Source organism: Mobula birostris, chromosome 5 (genome assembly GCF_030028105.1).
Source record: "Mobula birostris isolate sMobBir1 chromosome 5, sMobBir1.hap1, whole genome shotgun sequence".
NCBI lineage: Eukaryota > Metazoa > Chordata > Chondrichthyes > Myliobatiformes > Myliobatidae > Mobula > Mobula birostris.
In genome coordinates this window covers 27,048,464-27,069,313 of record NC_092374.1, presented here as the reverse complement: position 1 = coordinate 27,069,313, position 20,850 = coordinate 27,048,464, and the positions used below count along the sequence as shown (strand labels likewise).

The 20,850-nt window shown below is 43.1% G+C and overlaps 1 protein-coding gene across 1 annotated transcript in view; it reads right to left on the bottom strand.

The window, feature by feature from the left end:
• The window catches only part of LOC140197574 (protein WWC2-like), a 248,429-nt gene that overhangs the window by 134,203 nt on the left and 93,376 nt on the right, over positions 1-20,850 (bottom strand). The window contains exon 2 of the mRNA XM_072257703.1: positions 261-370. Coding sequence (XP_072113804.1) covers positions 261-370 — 110 coding nt within the window. The remainder of the gene's footprint in view (positions 1-260; positions 371-20,850) is intronic.

Below are 20,850 nucleotides of genomic sequence, written 5' to 3'. Positions count from 1 at the left end.
TTCAAGGACTTTTTACAACTCATGTTCTCAGTACTCATTTTTATTTGCACAGACTTTCTTCATTTGCACATTGGTTGATTGTCAGTCCTGATCTGTTTAGGTATAGTTTTTCATAAAATTCTTTTGTGCTGTTTCCTGTAAATGCCTGCAAGAAAATGAATCTCAAGCTGGCATATGGTAACACATGCATACTTTGATAATAAATTTAGTTTGAACTTTGATATTTGAAATGTAACCACAGCTTTGCATGAAGCACTTACTGTTGATGTGGTCAATGTAAAAGATACCAATCTGTGGGTCGTAGGCATCCTCCCAACCCAAAGGCAGCTCATCCCCTACACAATCTGCAAATGTCAAGGGTTTGGTAAATCTGAAACAGACACAAAAAAACATAATGGTTAGTTATGGGTGTTGACTGATAAAAATTGTTTGCTCTAATGTTACTTCACTCTAATAACTTAAGTCACATGAGCAAAAAAATTCTCAAGTCTTTCGCAATGCTTTATATTAACATTCCCCAAGTGCAGTATTCTATATAGCCATTTCAAAGAAAGCATCTTTGAGCAATTCAGACCATGTAGGAGGAACGCAGAAAAGAATTCAGAAAGGGATTTTTTTTATTTATTCATGCAAAGATGTGTGTGTCATTAATTTATCACTCTTCTCCAATCCTCGTACAGTTAAGTTTCAGGACTAGCTGTGTTTAGCTGCTGTTCAATTCCAATAATGGCACAGACCCAACAACATCATATTTGCTAACTATATAAAAGGAAACTACTTGCTCCATGGAGTCCATGCTGGCCCTCAGAGTAATCTGCTTCCCTGCTTATACCATTGCTCTTACCCCATTCCCCCGTCACACTACAAAGGGATAGGTTCCCCTTCTCCTCACCTACCACCCCACCAGCCTCCGCATCCAGCACATAATTCTCCGAAACTTCCACCATCTCCAAAGGGATCCCACCACCAAGCAGATCTTCCGCCTCCCCCCACCCACTTTCTGCTTTCCACAGGTATTGCTCCCTACGCGACTCCCTTGTGCATTCGTCCCTCCCCACCAATCTCCCTCCTGGCACTTATCCTTGCAAGCAGATTAAGTGCTACACCTGCCTCTACACCTCCTCCCTCACTACCATTCAGGGCCCTAAGCAGTCCTTCCAGGTGAGGCGACACTTCACCTGTGAGTCTGTTGGGGGTCATATACTGTGTATGGTGAGACCTGATGTAGATTGGGAGACTGCATTGCCAAGCACTTATGTTCCGTCCGCTTGAAAAAGCAGGATCTCCCGGTGGATACCCATTTTAATTCCACTTCTTATTGCCAATCTGATATGTCTACCCATGGCGTGATAAGGCCACACTCAGGTTGGAGGAACAACACCTTATATTCCGTTTGGGTAGCCTCCAACCTGATAGTATGAACATCGATTTCTCGAACTTACGGTATTCCACACCACCCCCCACTTCACCATTTCCCTTCCGCTTTTCCCTCTCTCATTTTATCTCCTTGTCCACCTACCACCTCCCTCTGGTGCTCCTCTCCCCTTTTCTTTCTTCCATAGTCTTCTGTCTCTTTCACCAATTTACTTCCCAGCTCTTTACTTCATCCCCTCTCCCTTCAGGTTTCACCCATCACATTGTGTTTCTCTCTCTCTCCCCTCCCCCCACTTTTAAAATCTACTCCTCTGAAGGGTTTCGGCCTGAAATGTCGACTGTACTCTTTTCCTAGATGCTGCCTGGCCTGCTGAGTTCCTCCACCATTTTGTGTGTGTTGCCACACAACTTGTTCACTTTCACATGCCCACGAACACAACCCTTACTGTAAAAATATGAATTGCTGGAGGAACTCAGTAGGTAAAGGGATTTTCAGTGTAGCAGGACAGGACTGCATCAGGATGGAGAGTGCAGAGGGGAAACAGCGAGTTGAAAGAGGTGAGAAGGATGGATGAGGCAGGAGCTGGCAGGCGATAGGTAGATCCAGGAGAAGAAACAGAAGATGGGCAGATGGAACCAGGTGCAGATGGAAATCTTTCTTTGGTGCATCAATTAAAAATTGGTAAGAGTCAATGAGGACATGGCAACTATCCATAGCCTCTGGGGGAAGTAGAGTTGCTGGTGAGCTTTCTTAGTGAGGCCATTAAGAAACAAACCAAGCCCCAGGGTTTATTGCATAGGATTTCTTATAGTGACACAGCTGCTAAAGCCTCTGCCTCACAGCACCTCTGACCCAGGCTCAGTCCTGATCTCGGGCACTGTCTGTGTGGAGCTTGCTTGTTTTGAGATTTCCCCCTATGTAACATGGTTTCCTCCAGCATCCTAAAGATGTGCAGGTTTGGGGAGCTAATTGGCTAAGTTGCCCCCTAGCCTGTTGTTAAATCTGAGGTGTGTTGATGGGAATAGAAGAGAAGAGATTGGGCAGCTGAAGACACAGGAAACTGCATATGCTGGAACCTGCAGCAAGAAGTAACAGACTGCTGGAGGTACTCATTGGACACGCAATGTGCTCTGGTGACAGAGGGAATGGTCAACATTCTCAGGTTGAGACCCTGCATCAGGATTGATGAAGGGTCTTATCCCAAAATTTCAGGAGGCTGAGATTGATTTTCATGGAGTGTGGGGGTCTATGGGGTGACCTCTTAGAGTTTTATAAAGATGGGCAAAGGTGAGACGGATGGTCAGTCTTTTTCCCATGGTAAGGGAGTCGATTGGGAGTAGGTTGACAGGGTTAATGTATGAGGAAAGTTTGATGGCTCTGGATTTGAACTAGCTGGTGTTTAGAATAATGGGGGGGGGGTGGAATCTCATTCAAACACATCAAATATTGAAAGGCCTTGATAAAGTGAATACTGAGAGGATGCTTTCAGCAGTAGGAGAGTCCAGGACCAGAAGACACAGCCTTAGAATACAAGGATCAAGCCAGGAGACAGTGGAAGCTGGAGATAGAGGCAGATAAGGACCAAAAAAGGAAAATTAGACTCTAACATGGTAACAAAAATCTGTTTTTTCAGATACCACACTTGCATGATTTAAAAGAGATTTTTTAAAAACCTATAATATTTATACCAATATCTCCATATCTCTTTACCTTGAGTTTGTCTTTTGTCTTGTTTTTGTTACGTGTACGGTTCTGTACCAAAGTACTAAGGCACCAATATATACAGCTAGGGTGCCTAAGACTTTTGCACAGTACTGTATTTGTCAACGTGAAGCAGGGAGCAAGCTTGCAAATCTGGCGGGAGCGAAGGTGGAGTACCACAGGAGGGGTATGGGGCAGGTGGCAGAGGAGTGCCACGGGCGAGCTTGCTACGGGTGCAGACACACCCAAGCCTGAGATACCAGGCAAGGTCATTTGCTTCCAAACAATTAGTTTATTGATCATTACAGAATGCCTCTCTAGTGCTCCCCTCTCCCTTCCCCTCTCCCTTCCCCTCTCCCTTCCCCTCTCCCTTCCCCTCTCCCTTCCCCTCTCCCTTCCCCTCTCCCTTCCCCTCTCCCTTCCCCTCTCCCTTCCCCTCTCCCTTCCCCTCTCCCTTCCCCTCTCCCTTCCCCTCTCCCTTCCCCTCTCCCTTCCCCTCTCCCTTCCCCTCTCCCTTCCCCTCTCCCTTCCCCTCTCCCTTCCCCTCTCCCTTCCCCTCTCCCTTCCCCTCTCCCTTCCCCTCTCCCTTCCCCTCTCCCTTCCCCTCTCCCTTCCCCTCTCCCTTCCCCTCTCCCTTCCCCTCTCCCTTCCCCTCTCCCTTCCCCTCTCCCTTCCCCTCTCCCTTCCCCTCTCCCTTCCCCTTCTCACTCCACAATAGAGACCCATATTAGAATCAGGTTTATCATCACTTAACAGATGTCATGAATTTTTTTATTTCTGGCAGCAGCAATGTAAAACTACTACAGTACTGTGCAAAAGTCTTAGACATCCTAGCTATATATATATATATATATGTGCCTCAGGCATTTGCACAGTACTGTAAATATATTACCCTGACTCCAGACAAACAATCACGTCACAGAAGTCATAAACACGAGGAATTCTGCAGATGCTGGAAATTCAAGCAACGTACATCAAAGTTGCCAGTGAATGCAGCAGGCCATGCAGCATCTATAGGAAGAGGTACAGTCGACGTTTCGGATCTCGGCCCGAAATGTCAACTGTACCTCTTCCTATAGATGCTGCCTAGCCTGCTGCTTTCACCAGCAACTTTGATGTGTGTTACATCACAGAAGTCTATGCACTGCAAATCATTATTCCTTCTCACATTTGCAACAGCTTTACAGGGAGTTCACTAACTGCATGGATGTGGAATTATGAATGACGATGCCAAGTGCCTGTTCATTTTAGGAGCAAAACAAGAGCTGTGAAACCATACAGCATAAGGTCACACAATTTTCGGATAGTATGTGTAGATCAACATGTCATTCCATTTCCCTTTTCGTTAAATGTTTATCTTTTGATAAGACCATAAGTACAGGAGCAGAAGTAGGCCATTTGGCCCATCAACTCTGCTCCACCATTCAATCATGGGCTGATCCAATTCTTCCAGTCATCCCCACTCCCCTGCCTTCTCCAAATACCTTTTGATGTCCTGACTAATCAAGAGCCTATGATGAACGACTGAGGGAAATTAAACAGAAGAAAAGGAACCTGTGCTGAGAGTTCTATAGCATGGATACAGGCACTGCAGCCCACCAACTCTGTGCAGGCCTTTCAAGCATCCATTTCATTTTTACTCCCATCAACTTGCCCCAGATTCTACCACTCACCTACACTTTAAGGCAACTTACAGGAGGTAGTTAATCCACCAAGCCACACGTCCCTGGAACAGGAGAAGAAACCAGAGGAAACTGCCACACAAAGAACATGCAAACTACTCTGCAGATCAGGCCTGAGCCCAGCTCACAGGAGCTGAGAGGCAGCAACTCTCTCTCTGCCACCCCGACATAGTGAGGAGATGCAGGCTGCAAGGCATCAATGTAGCTCATATAAAACTGCACAATCAGGCCAAATCGCTGTATTCGAACACAGAACGTAGGACATTACAGCACAGTACAGGCCCTTCAGCCCACAATGATGTGCTGACCTTTTAACCTAGTTTAAGATCAATATAACCCTTCCCTTCTACACAGCCCTCCATTTTTCTATCATCCATGTGCCTACTCTAAGAGTTTCTTAAATGACCCTATTGTATCCGCATCTACCACTACTACTAGCAGGGCGTTTCACGCACGCACCGCTCTCTGTGTAAAGAACCTACCTCAGGAGGTAGGTTATTTCACACAGAGGGCCTGGAGAGTTTTAGAAGCTCTATAATTCTGTTTATTCAAAAGAGTGACTGAGAGATTTTTAGGTATTAAGGGAAATTGAAATAGTGCTGGAAAATGACCCAAAGGCAGAAGATAAGCTCTGCTCGCGATGAGGTGTCATACGGCCTGTTACTGCTCCTATTTCAATACAAAGCATTAATTTTGTTTCACTTTCTCCAGGCACTTCCCGAATACCGGTAGCTAAGTGTTTCCAACGTTTTCTGATTTAATTTCAGACTTCAGGCTCCTTTTTACTCCTGAAAAATCCGTAATTGTGAAACACCAAAAATTTCCACTGACTGCCTGCCTACCATTTTCACCAGCTGGGTTAACACCTTTCCTCTTTGGACCTTTGCAAATTTGATTCTTATTTAGTCTCTGAAATTCAAAATACTATGGGAACAAGTATTTACAGGGAATCTTCATTGGATGGTGGAACTTGCAACAAGCAAAACAGTATCTCAAAGGTCTCCTGCAGCTAATTTTAAAGTATCCCATGAGAATTTTTCAACAATGTGGACATACCTTCTTCCAGATGTACTCTTATTTACTGATATCCTAATCCCAACAAACCCCACAATCCATCATCCCACTAACATGACTTCAGAGTTCTCGTGAAGTGGTGAACCTCTGATTGTCAAAACTGACAACACAAGAGATTCTGCAGATGTTGTAAATTCAGAGTACCACACACTAAAAATGCTGAAGGGACTCAGGTCAGGCAGTGTCTACGGAGAGGAATAACGAGTCGATGTTTGGAGCTGAAATCCTGTGGAAGGATCTCAGTCCAAAACATTGACTCTTTATTCCTCTCCATAGACGCTGCCTGACCTGCTGAGTTCCTCCAGCATTTTGTGTGTGTTACTTGCCAAAACCTGCAGACTTTCCACTACAAGCTACAGACAATGCAATCCTTTGGGCTCCCTTGTTTTCCTTCCTGCTCTCCGCGTCTTTTTAGAGATCTTTAGCAGGAAATGAACTTCACAGGGAAAGAAAGCTCGAAAGGAACAGGAGTGCTCACTGCAAGGCTGTTATTCTGGAGAATTCTGCAAGAACACTCCTTTAATGCAATTCCTCAACCACTCTCACAGGGCGATATTTTCTTTACTGCACCATGCTCTGCAGAGAATTATTATTTGTTTCTGCATTCCTGGCGAGCTGGAATCTGCACTCGGTTATAAATATCTACAATAAATGTTAAAAATTAGACAAGTGGTATGCCAGGAATGCCCGATGGCCTGTACAACACAGCAACCCTTCATCGGCTGTAAATAAAATAACATGCCCTTTGAGTTGCCACTGTCTCCACCAATTAGAATGCTTCATCGCAATCAAATTTAGTGCCCTGAACCATTTAGAAATTATTCATAAAGTCACGCCACAGTGAGACTGAATTTATTGTGTATTAAACCAGAGAGGTTAATGAATAACTAGGTAAAGCTTTTGACACAGGTCATGTAACAGTGATTTCTAGTAATCTACTAAATTCGACAAATGCCGAATGGTTGTCAGTTATAACCTGAATGTCACTCAGACAAAGGGAATGTAGAACAAAACGTGCTTCCCGTAGAGAGTACCGCAGTGTTTCAGTCAATGATGATAAATGTAAAAAGCCAGGTTGCATACAATGCACTCCTTTACAGGGTCCATCTCCTCTGTGCTGGATCATTGCCAAGTACTTAAGTGGGAGGAAACCATGGAGAGAGAGAGACATTGATTTTGAAGCTGATCTCATGGCATTGCACGTTGCTAGTGTGTGGGTGCATATTTTGTCACCCACTGTTGATTCTGATTTTACACTCCGCGATCCAGAAAATGAACATGAATACAAGAGATTCTGCAGATGCAAAAAGCCAGAGTAACACATGGAGTCCTGATGAAGGGTCTCAGTCTGAAACGCCGACTGTTTATTCCTTTTCCATAGATGCTGCCTGACCTGCTGAGTTCCTTCAGCATTTTGTATGTGTCACACTGGAAGATGAATCAACATGTGATACAAGCTCACAGAATCCTCGACATCCGGCTGACATTTAATTATGGAAGAGTAAGTGTTTCCAAAAAGAAAGTGTCTTTTGCTAAGAACATTTGGGGGTCATTGTGGTATTCTGTGCACCATGAAGACTAGAATACCATCACTCTAACAATCCTTTCACCTGTCTCTAGCTTTCTTTCCTACTGATGTGAATTTTAATTGCACCCAGGATTGCATAAAGAGTAGAGCAACATAGAACCAGTGGGGGCTGCATTGGACTGCCGAGTGCAGGAATCTTGATGCGTGACTGACCCACGTCCACTGATTGTGAGGCCGGCGCCATGCCAACTTTCTGCAGGCCTGCTCATTAAAAGGCCTTTTCCACGCAGCCAGTGCTAGTCGCACCGCTGATTGGATTTACACGTCACCAGGTATCAGCAGGGGGGCCTCAATAACACAACTTGCTAGCCCCAGCTAAAGCAAGACTGTGCTGCCCTAAGGGTTTGCGTGCACCTCTTAAAGGAGAGAAGCTGCATAGTGGTCAGAGCAGCGGTGTCACAAACAGACCAAATATGTCAGGCAGTGAGAGTTAACACAATCTGACACGAAACCAGCTCCAAGGTCTTTGCAAGCTCAACTGGAGATCTGACTGGAGGTAACAGAATGGAGATGAAGGCCCTTTAACACCTGCTCCAAAGAGCCATGGAGAATAATTCCAAGAGTCTAGCTCGTTGAACCTAGACATGGTGCAGGATGTTCAATGACAACTTATCAACTGCACCACAAGGTTCATGTGTCTTTACTCTCAATACTTATTTCACAGCGATCTCTATCAGTCAACACATACAACTAACGCTTGTTGATGCTGGGACAGTGGAGATTGCCTAATGTTACAACAGGATATACACTCAGTGGTCAATTTATTAGCTACCTCCTTTACCTAATGAAGTGGTCACTGAGTGTATGTTCGTGGACTTCTGCTGCTGTAGCCCATCCACTTCAAGATACAACGTATTGTGCGTTCAAAGTTGCGCTTCTGCGTACCACTGTTGTAAAGTGTGATTACTTGAGATACTGTTGCCTTCCTGTCAGGTTGAAACAGTCTGGATATTCTCCCCTAACCTCTCTCATTAATAAGGTATTTTTCCTCACAGAACTGCTGCTCACAGGATGTGTCTTTTGCTTTCTGCACCATTCTCTGCAAATTCTAGAAACTGTTGTGCATGAAAATCCCAGGAAATCAGCAGTTTCTGAAATACTCAAATCACCCCATCTGGCACCAACAAACATACCAAAGTTAAAGCCTCTTAGATCACATTACTTCTGTTTGGTCTGAGGAACTGAACCTCTTGACCATGTCTGTATGCTGTTATACATTGAGTTGCTGCCACATGATTAGCTGATTAGATATTTGCATCAAGTCTGTTTGCCTTGAAATGGAGGTGGCAAAGTGATGACAGGTATGTAAAATTAAGGGGAGGCCATAGCTTTAAAACTCTGCCATGGACTGTCTCAAGTCTAACTGTGAAAGGAGGAGGGTTGGGCATGGGGCTAGAAACGCCATCCCGTCAAAACCCAGAGCTGCAGGAACATCAAGAAACGCCCCAGTGACCTCATCCCTGGGAGAGGAAGGATCTTCGAAGATGGGCTACACCTGGGGACAACTTGAAAGACTGGCCCAAATTAGAAGACTCTGGCAAGCTGCTATTGGTGGCCTATGCCCCAGTAGGGGTGATGAGCTTAAACAAGTAATAAGAGAGAGGAAGTATAAAGAGGTAAGTTTTTCACACAGATGTAGTTGGTCTCTGGAATGAGCCTCCAGGAGAAGCCGGAGGAAGGAGCAATAATAACATTCAAGAGACATTTGTATAGGTGTCTGAACGGGAAGATATAGTGTGATGTGGACTTAATGCAGGGAAGTATGATTAGTGTAGGTTGGATAATTGTCACTGCAAGTAGATCAAAGGCCTTGTTTCTTTGTTGTAAAGATGCATTCCACGACACATTCCTATATCTCAATGTTTTGCATGGACTGCCAACTCTCCTGACAACTCACACATTCTGACTGACACCAACGTATTTGCTTCTGAGAGCATAAGGAACAGAAGCAGGAGTAGGCCACTCGGCCCCAAGTATTTCATTTCCATTCAATAAAGTTACAGGGAATGGCCATAAGTCAGTGCTACCCACATGGGGAAAGGAGCAGTTGTATCTTCCCAATTTTTGCAGGAGATGAAACTGGCCATCTCTGGAATGGAAGGTAGATTCAGAATCATGTGCTGAGTCCTCCAGGTACTTTACTGTGGGCCAGTACAGCAGCATAGTGGTTAGCATATCACTTTACAACACCGGAGATCACCTGTCGGGGTTTGATTTCTGCCGCTGTCAGGAAGGACTCTGTACTTTCTAGCCGACCATGAGGCTTTCCTCTGGCTGCTCCTGTTTCCTCCCACATTCCAAAAACGTAAGTTTAGGGTTAGTGAGTTTTGACATGCTGTGGTGGCACCAGAAACGTGGTGATACTTGTGGGCTGCTGCAGCACAATCCTAGTTGATTTGATGAAAATCGTGCGTTTCACTATATATGTTTTCGATGTTTTGATGCACATGTGACAAATAAAGCTAACCTCTCCAATCTCTGACAATCAACTCCCCTCCCATTTTACACTTATTCATCATTGACATGTTCTACTCTTCCCACGTTCCCATCAACTACTTCCCAGATTTTACCTTTCATCTACATCACAGATACAACTAACGCCAACCGATTACAATTTCATCATCATCATCACCATTCTGTGCCGTGTCACGTGACGTAGGCATTCACGGTCCATTGACCGTGACTGCTCTTGGCAAATTTTTTCTACAGAGGTGGTTTGCCATCGTCTTCTTCTGGGCAGTGTTTTTACAAGACAGGTGACCCCAGCCATTATCAATACTCTTCAGATATTGTCTGTCTGACATCAGTGGTCATGTTACCAGGACTTGCGATATGCACCGGCTGCTCATACGACCATCCACCTGCTCCCATGGCTTCATGTGATCCTAATTGGGGGTGAGGGGGGCTAAGCAGGTGCTACACCTCGCGCAAGGGTGACCTGCAGGCTAGTGGAGGGAAGGAGCGCCTTGCCCCTCCTTTGGTAGAGACGTATCTCCACCCTACCACCCAACACTAACTAAATTGTACGTCTTGAATTGAATTTACTTTATTACTTACATCCTTCGTATACATGAGGAGTAAAAGTCTATACGTTAAGTCTCCGTCTTTATGTGCAATCTGCAATTTATAGTAATTTATAATAAATAGTATGTACAACAGGACAGTCAATATAACATAGAAATACAATTGTATCGGCATGAATGAATCAGTCTGATGGCACGTGTGTTGGAACGTGTGAGTAAACTGGGGCATCTGGTGGAAAACCGCGTGGTGAAAGGCAGAGCGTGCAAACTCCACACATCTGGCATGACAGGTCAAGCTCGAACCTGGGACACTGGAGCTATGAGGCAGCAGCTTCACTGGCTGTGCCACTGTGCAGGAACTGAAGCTATCGCCAATAACAGTATTTCGTAAAGATGTGCTCAATGGTGGGGAGGGCTTTACCCGTGATGGACTGGACCCTTACTTGTTTCTTTAATGTGGGCAGTTGTTCTTGTTGTATACCAAGCTGAGAACAAGCAGGACTCTGAGGTAGTCTGTATATGAGGCTGTCTACTGAGAAACTCACAATAGTCAACCGCACGTGCCACTTCAGTGCACGCTTTCCTGCAGTATTTAAATTTTCTATCACAATGATATTCAGCTTGGGGAAATAGCTTCTTTCATGTCTACTCTGCACACCACAGAACAACAAACTTTCACAGCCAATGCAGAGCACCAAAGCTTTCAAACCAGTCATTAACCTTAGAGCATTTTTTAATTGGCCAGCCAGACTGACACCAGTCAGTCTCAAGATACACATGCAAAGTGTGCGTTCAGCTGAAGAAGCATACTATATAATGATGTGAGTAGGGAACATTCCACAGAAGAGCACTTCATTTGACTAAAGTCTGAATATTTTATACAAGGTTGCTTCCGACTGATAGGCTCCTGACCATTCCATTCCATTACTCCAATGCTTTACTGTCAATCATGTCTGCTTGGATGCCACTGCAAAAAGAAACCAGGAGATAGGATGTTCTGGAACTTTCTGCTAATCCTCAACATGAACAGCCTGGTTTCACTCTGAGTAATTCCAACATTTTCTGTTTTTGTTTCAGATTTCCAACACCTGCAGCTTAATTAAAATTATTTTTTCCAGTTCACCTATTGAGACTATTAAACTGATTGGGATTGTGGTTACTATTCGTCCCTTTCTGGCCGAATATTTCCAATGAATGGGAATATCAGAACGGGTAAGTTGAGGGAACAAACTCCAGTACTGACTGAGGGGTCAGCAGTGGAAAAGTGAACAGCTTCTAGTTCCTGGACATTAATATCTCTTAGATCCCCACATATGATACAATCACGAACTACGCACATCAGTAGCAATACATTGTTACGGGTTTGAGGAGATATGGTATGTCACCAAATACTCTAGCACATTTCTGCAGAAGTACAGCCAAGTATTTTTATATCTTGCATCACCTTCTGGTGTGGAGGCTCCAATGCACAGGAATGAAAAATGTTGCAGAGCATTGTAGGCTCAGCTAGCAACACCAACATTTTCAAATGGTGGTGCCTCAGGAAAGTGGCATCCATCATTAAGGACCCTCACCACCAAATGCCCTCTTCTCATTAATGTCATCAGGGATGAAGTACAGGAGTCTGAAGGCACTCAGTGTTTAGGATCAGTTATTTCCCTTCCACATCAGATGTCTGAATGGTCTGTAAACTCATGAACACAACCTCACTATTTTAATAGAGTGGCATTTGAAATTTCAATATTCAAAGTGATAAATTCTGCTAGAAAGAAAAGCCAGTGTGGTGAAGGACATGCACATACTAACAGCATTTGCATGTAATTAAAAGTGCAAGGACGTTTTGCTAGAGTGGTTAGTTCAGCATATGGAAGACGAAGATTTATTAACAGGGGGTAGAGTCCAAATCAAGGGAGTGTACGTAGCATCCCTACAAAATAGTGAATCTGGGATGTTGTGTTCAATCTTGGTTGCCATGCTTTAGTCATTGTCATACTTCATTGATCCCGAGGGAAATTGTTTTTTGTTACGGTTGCAAGAATATTAAAGTCCTAGAAGGTGGAGAAAAGATCACTCAAATGGTTCCGGGAATGAGGAATTTCAACCATTGGTTTAGTTGGAAAGGGTGGGTTGGTTTTACTTGCAGCTAGGAAAACTGAGAGATTAGACAAAGCTGCTACAGAGAGCAACATCCATTATCAAGAAGCCTCACCATCCAGGCCATACTCTCTTCTCACTGCTGCTATTGGGTAGGAGGTATAGGTTTAGGTCCTGGACTATGAGGTTCAGGAATATTTATTACCCTTCAACCGTCAGGCTCCTGAACCAGCATGGATAACTTCACTCACCTCAACACTTAACTGATTCCACAACCTACAGACTCACTTTCAAGGACTCTGCAACTCATGTTCTCAGTACAGGTCGACCATCACTCATCCGGCACAATTGGGACCTGAGGAGTGCCGGATTAGTGAAAATGCCGAATTACAGAAGGATCACATTAAGCATAATCAGCGCCGGATTATCGAAGGAACTGGATTACAGGTAGTCAGATCAGTGAAGGACGACTGTATTACTTATTTACTTATTTGTTTGTTTTCTCAGCTCAGACTGGTAAAATCTGAGGTAGCGACATAGCCAAGCATGCTCATTTCCCAATTGCTAGTATCCTTCAGACTATATTAGTGGTGTTTAGTGCTGTGGCTTGCTGGAGTTTTACATAAATATTGCCGTACAGACCGAATTGCTCAGTGCTATTGTGTAGTGACTTCGCAATGACACAGTTATAGATGTTACTACTGGGACAATGTATACCCCATAGTCTTTCAAAGTTCTCTTTTAATTCAGCATTTTTCTGGTGTTTTTCACTTATTGATTTCTATACATTATGTGTGTTTGAAATGGCTATATCTATTAAGTAAGCTGCCTTGCTTGTTGATCCTGTAATATTGTATCCTGATGGTTATTATGGATTGTCCTATCTGTATATAGATTGGTTGTAATACAAATTGTAAGACTCTGGCTCTAAAACTGAATCAGGCTTATATTTATAGTCAGGTATGGTGTCTTTTATGAGTTTGTATTTTATAGTAAGATTTTGGTGAATGATGTTTGCCACTTGATTGTGTCTGTGTAAGTAATCAGATTGAGTTAAACTGCAGCAGGATCCTGTAATTTGTTAGATTGTTTCTGGTTTCTCTTGGCATTTTCTGCATTTATCAATAATATTAGATATTATTATTATTATTATTTGTTTTTTATTTGCATAGTTTGCCTTCTTTTCCACATTGGTTGTTGTCAGTCCTTGTGTGAAGTTTTTTTATTGATTCTATTGTATTTCTTTGTTCCACAGTGACTGCTTGAAAGAAAATAACACATTAATTTGGTAATAACTTTACTTTGAACTTTGAAAATCATGAATGATTTATTCAGGCTAAAAAGGATGATCATAAAGAAGAGAATGAAAAGTCAAAGCAGCAGTAGGCTATTTGGCCCCTTACGACTGCATTGCTATTCATTGAGATCAAGACTGATCTTTTGCCTCAGCATCACTCTCCTGCAATAGTCCTGTATCTCCGAGTTCCTTTTTTTATAAATAAGTGCAGACATTATCCACTAGCAAAATGATAGAATGGTCAGGAGAGACAGATTGAAAATACTCTGCACAAGGTACAAGGCAAATGTGAGGGGAAACTTGTGAGTGGCTACTATCTTGAATTCAATGCTTGCAAGGATGGCAGAAACAGTCGATCTGTTTCCTTCAAGATGGAAGTTGATATTCACTTGATGGAAAATAAGATGAGCATTTGGCTGGTCACTGAAGAGGGCTGGTTAGGAGAGGGCACCTGCTTAAGTGCCAAAATGTGCATTGATTTGCCATGTCCACAAGCGAGCAATTTAAGTGGCAATCAGGCTGTTAATGGATTTCTGTTCTCCATTACCACGATGAAAACTTGTACTAAAGTTGGGCTAAACCAATGTGTTAGCTCAAGACTTTACACAGTGCAACTGAAGAACACTTGCCCATACTCACCGGTGATTAAGAAAATGTCAAATCAACATGAGACATACAAGATTTAGAGAAAGGTTGACAAAGCAACTGCTGAGAAATTCTTTTCTTCGATAAGATAAAGTCTCAGGAAAAAACTGAGAAGAGGAACTACTTCTTTGTACAAAGGGCTGCAATTATTATGGATTCTCTATCTCAGAGGGTTAATGAAGGTTCAGCTGAGAATGTACAATGCAAGTAGGATTCCAATGGTCAATTTAGGCATGGATTCAATTGAGCACAGGCGTTTTAGAATTAAATTGAGAATAGAAATCTGTTAATAGCCTGATTGCCACTTAAATCACTCGCTTGTGCAAATGGCAAAGCAATGCATATTTTGGCAAATGGAAGCATGAAGTCTTTCTCTGTGTAAGCAATCAATGACATTTGTGTCATTATCACGGGAGCAGCCAGTCAAAATCTGATCTAGCAAACCTCGCCGGGATTCCATTTTGTCACCCTGCAGCATGGTGGTGGACTGCTTCATAAAGACAGCCGGAGAAAGGAGATAGTGATGGGTCACATTTCTGGAACACCATGACTGCAAATTCAACCCAACCTAGTTCGGAGGAAAGCTGGTATCTTATGCAAAAAAAATACATTCAAACTCAGGTGGGGTTGATCTGAGTTTGAACAATGAAATGAAAAATGCCTTCCAGTTAATAAATTCTCATTTGGAAAGTTAATATTTTCCTTTTTTTCTGGGACATTTCCATAGGAAAAGCAAGTGCAGCCTAACAAAGAATTGAAGGAGTGATGTAGAGGTTAGAATGGTGAGACACTTTTTCTATTAAGGTTAAAGGGTGACCTATTAAAAAGTATGAAACATAAGAACTGAAGGTAAAAAGTCCATTCAAACCAAAAAGCTCCCTAATTTTCATATTCAGTGCTTTCACTGATACGTTTCTGAGACTGAGATGGTAAATTTTGATCTTTTAGTTTGTGCTATGGTCTCTGTGACAAAGGTGTGGTGTTTTACCTTATTTCAGTTGTCAAAGTTTCCCCTTAGTTTCAAGGACCTGTTCCTTCCAGTCTTAGGTCATTGTTTTCCCCCATTTTCACTGAACTGATTAATCTGACTGTAACTCATTTTATTCTAATGCCAATGTCAAAATGATGCCCAGGGTAACATGGCATCGCAGTTGTTAGGATAATGCCTGACAGCACCACTGATTGGAATATGAGGGTTCATTTCCCACTGCAGTCTGGAAGGAGTTTGTATGTTCTCCTTATGACCAAGTGTATTTCCTCCAGGTGCTCATTGTGAAATAGGAGTAGGCCACCTGGCCTATCAAACCTGCTTCACCATTCAATAAGATTATGGCTGATCTGGCCATGGATTCATCTTCACCTACCTGCCTTTTCCCCATAACCCTTAACTCCCCTACAATGCAAAAATCTATCCAACCTTGTCTTAAGTATAATTACTGATGTAGTCACCACTGCTTCATTGGGCAGAGAATTCCACAGATTCACCACTCTCTGGGAAAAGCAGTTCCTCCTCATCTCCATCCTAAATCTACTCCCCTGAATCTTGAGGCTATTTCCCCTTGTTCTGTCTCAACTATCAGTGGAAACAACTTTCCTCCCTCTATCTTATTTATCCCTTTCATAGTATTATATGTTTCCTCTCTCTCATTCTTCTGAATTCCAGCCAGTATAGTCCCAGGCAAGCCAATCTCATCTCTGGAATCAACCTGGTGAACCTCCTCTACACTGCCTCCAAGCCAGTAAATCCATCCTCCAGTAAGAAGACCAGAACTGTGGATAGTCAGAGGCTTTTTCCCAGGGCTGAAATGGCTAGCACAAGAGGGCACAATTTTAAGGTACATGGAAGTAGGTACAGCGGAGATTTCAGGGGTAAGTTTTTTACACAGAAAGTGGTGACTGCGTGGAATGGGCTGCCAGCGACGGTGGTGGAGGCAGATATGATAGGGGATTTTAAGAGACTCCTGGACAGATATACGGAGCTCAGAAAAATAGACAGCTGTGGGTAACCCTGGGTAATTTCTCAGGTAAGGACGTGTTCGGCACAGCTTTGTGGGCCGAAGGCCCTGTATTGCGCTGTAGGTTTCCTATGTTCTATGTTTCTAACTGCATGCAGTTCTCCAGGTGCGGCCTCATCAGTACCCTATACAGTTGCAGCATAACCTCCGTGCTGTTAAATTCAATCCTTCTAGCAATGAAGGCCAACATTCCATTTGCCTTCTCGACAGCCTGCTGCACCTGCAAGCCAACCTTTTGTGATTCATGTACAAGCACTCCCAAGTCCCTCTGCACAGCAGCATGCTGCAATTTTTTTTTACCATTTAAATAATAATCTGCTCTTCCATGTTTCCTTCCAAAGTCAATGACCTCACATTTACCAACATTGTATTCCTTCTGCCAGACCTTCGCCCACTCACTTAACCTATCCGTATCACTCTGCAGACTCTCCATATCTTCCACACAATTTGCTTTTCCACTCAATTTAGTATCATCAGCAAACTTATATACACTAGACTCGTTCCCCCTTCCAGATTGTTAATGTACATCATGAACAGTTACACCACTCACCACTGATTTCCAACTAGAGTAACACCCATGTATCCCAACTCTTTGCTTTCTATTAGTTTACCAATCCTTTATCCATGCTAATATATCACCCCAACTCTATGCATCCTTACCTTACGGATAAGTCTTTTATGCAGTGCCTTATCGAATGCCTTCTGGAAATTCCATGCACAGGCTAGTATTAGTAAGCTGTGGCCATGTTTTATTGGTGCTGGAAGTCTAATAACAGTTACGGGCTGGCCCTAACACACCCTTGGACCATGTTGGTCATTGGCACAAATGACCCATTTCACTGCAAATAATGCTCATCTTTATCTTCAAAATAAGAACAGCTGGATTGTGTTGGTACTATAATCAATGAGGTTAAAAGAAAACTAGATTCAGCATTCTTGTTCTGCAAATCAAGGCAAAATCTATCATTTTTTAAATATACAATATATTAATTTACAGAATACGGTAGTTTGCTGGTAAGGCCAGAATTTATTGCAGATTCTTTCTGCCCTATAAAAGACCAGGTCATACTCAAACTGCTGTCAGGTGTTGAAGGGCCCAAAGTCCTGTAGCCTGCAAAGATCAAGGGAAGAAAAGTCAAGCTACCTTCCGGCTGGGGGTAGTGGGTGTTGGAGACCTAGTCACTTTGTAATCATCATTTCAAACGGCTTTCTAAAATATTTAACAAGTGGCTACTTGAGGTTGATTTTCGGTGCAGTTGTACCTGGGAGGTTACTTAAGTTAGCCACATAGAGTGGTCAGACAGGACAATGGAACTGAGCTGGAGTTTATGGATTTGGACGTAGCCATGATGAAGGGCAGGTGATATATCCAAGACACTATAGCATGCAACTTCGAGGAGGCCCTGAATGTGATGAACCTCCCATGCACTAAAGCAAACACTAATTTTTACAGAAGCACCATTGAACGTGTCTTGACCGTCTGGTACGAGAATTGCAAGAGATTTGACTACAAGTCCCTACAAAAGATTGCGAGAACTGCTGAGAGGATCATTGGGTATTTTCTTCCACCCATCAGAGATATTTATCAGAGTATCTATACACAGGACCCTTAACACTGTCGATGATCCCTCCCAACCATGCAACAATCCCTTTGACTGCCTAACATCAGGCAGGATGTACCAAGGTATCGATTAGGCCAAGGTCTGTTGGCATGGGAAACACCAGGCCATGAGATTAATGAACTCCCTGCCATCACCCAGGTCTCATCACATATGAAGCACCAGTAGTATTGTATTGTTCAGTCCTGGGTAGGTCTGCAGTCTAGTGTAGTTTTTGTGTTGTTTTACGTAGTTCAGTGCAGTTTTTGTATTGTTTCACGTAGCACCATGGTCCTGAAATTATAAGCTCATCGGGGTCTCTCTTCCCACCATTTACACCACACGCTGCATCCGTAAAGCAAACAGCATTATGAAGGACCCCACGCACCCCTCATACAAACTCTTCTCCCTCCTGCTATATGGTAAAAGGCACTGAAGCATTCGAGCTCGCACGACCAGACTATGTAACAGTTTCTTCCCCCAAGCCATCAGACTCCTCAATACCCAGAGCCTGAACTGACACCAACCTACGGCCCTCTACTGTGCCTATTGTCTTGTTTATTATTTATTATTATTTATTGTAGTGCCTGCACTGTTTTGTGCACTTTATGCAGTCCTCGGTAGGTCTGTAGTCTAGTGTAGTTTTTGTGTTGTTTCAATGTAGCACTGTGGTCTTGAAAAACGTTGTCTCATTTTTACTGAGTACTATACCAGCAGTTATGGTCGAAATGACAATAAAAAGTGACTTGACTTGACTTGACTTAACTTGTATCACAGATGCACCTTAGTATATGCTCATTTATTTGTGGTAATACTACTTATGTGTTGTGCGTGAGTCATACGTACTGTGTTGTGCACCTTGGTCTGGAGGAACGTAGTTTTATTTAGCAGTATACATGTGTATGGCTGAATGACAATAAACTTAAACTTGAACTTGAAGTTGATGTTTCTCCTCATCCTGTGGAATGGTGGGGCAGGCGGGAAGGTCCCAATAGGCTGCTCCTTAGTCCATTTCTACTGAGTGCTTTATAAAAACTATTGTTAATATCTGCATGGGGTTTATATTACTGTTAATTATCCACTTGCCTGTTATTTATATGTAGGCCCCCCGGCCACCCTCAGGGTCGCTCGGCTCGCTGTTGTCTAGGGAAACAGCCTCGGCCCCGGCAAACTGGGTAATAGTTTGTGTGGATGCTGTGTCAGGTACCCCACCCCGCCCAAATAACAGACAATACACCAGATACAATTAAATGATTTACAGTTTATAGACATTACTGGAACTATATAATTAAAAGAGAATAAAATATAAAAGGAAAATAAAAGGCGCCACACTTATCAAAGTTCAATCTCTTCGTGCACAAAAACCGTTGGAGCTCAAGGACCTTCTTCTTCACCCTGCGACCCCCTCGGACCACCTCGACCGGCCGCCTGGGACAAACGACGGTGGTCGAACAGACGCTCCACACGAGTCCGTCTCCGTCTCCTCACCAAATGTCCCGCTCGGGGTCCGACCCCGTTAGCAGACTCACAGCACCTCGTCCATCCTCTGTCTCGCTCTCCCGCCTTCTGCCCCAAAACCCCCGCACATACAGTATCTTCAATACACCAAAACCATAACAACTATCCTAATTGGTTAATAGCATGCTCTCTTATCACACACTAAAGCAAAAAGAAACTGTTAGCGCAAACTTTCTCAGCATTTAACACAACAAAGCCGCATTCCCCAGATTAACATAACAAAGACGCCATATTAATTAGCCTCCGCGGTAACATAAAAGCCAAAACCCCCTTACATATAATTTGTTAAAGATTTGTATTCAGTTCGTTGTTTTTACTCAAATATTCCACTTACCATACCAAAGATTCTGAAGCTTCTTTAACATTATCTATTTGTCCTCCTAGCCACTGACTCATTTTCTCCCTGTAAATTGTCCAAAACTGAATCGAACCTTTTAAGCCTTGGTGCCCTATCTGAGCTGACATAAAGCTTCTGATTACAAACTCATTCTATCACCAAGATCACCTGCTTCCACAAATGTAACATGCTTTGACACCAACACTACCTCACCGTGGAAGTACTGTGGAGACTGTGCAGGGATTGATGTTGTAGGATATGAGAAAGCTGTAACTCTTACCTCATATCAACTCTAAATTTGAATACTCTAATACCTTCTGGCCAGTTTACAAAAGTCTGCCAGCCATATCTGCATACAAAGCTACCACGCAAAATGCATTCAGGTAATTGCCTGTTCCACATTATAATTTGTAGGAGCTCACTGTTTGCACACTAAACCTGCACCAAATCCTCCTCAGCTAATTGCCCCAGGTCAGTAACGAACAGTAGTTTCCAGCAAGACAATTTTGGAGCTCACCGACTTTGCTTTCAAGCACTACCTTAGTTTATCCATCCATGGAAGCTCTTCCAGCCCTACAAAATCCCTACAAGCCAGCAATTTAGGCACCTGGTGCATCTCTAAATTAGTTTTTTTTCACCTTTCCATCTTTCAGATCCAAATCTACAAAATTCCCTCCCTTGGTCTTTCTGGCTTCTCATTGTTCCTTGCCCGCTTAACATGATTCATAAAACCAAAAAAAAACACAATTTGTTCTTCTTGCTCTCTACCCTGCAATTTTTTGAATATTTGTATGACTTAGTTTTTTGAATTTGTCATCAAACGTTCCACTCATAATACCAAGGATACTTAAGTGTTTTTAACATTATGTACATCCTCCTACCTACTGACAAGAGAACCAGTCT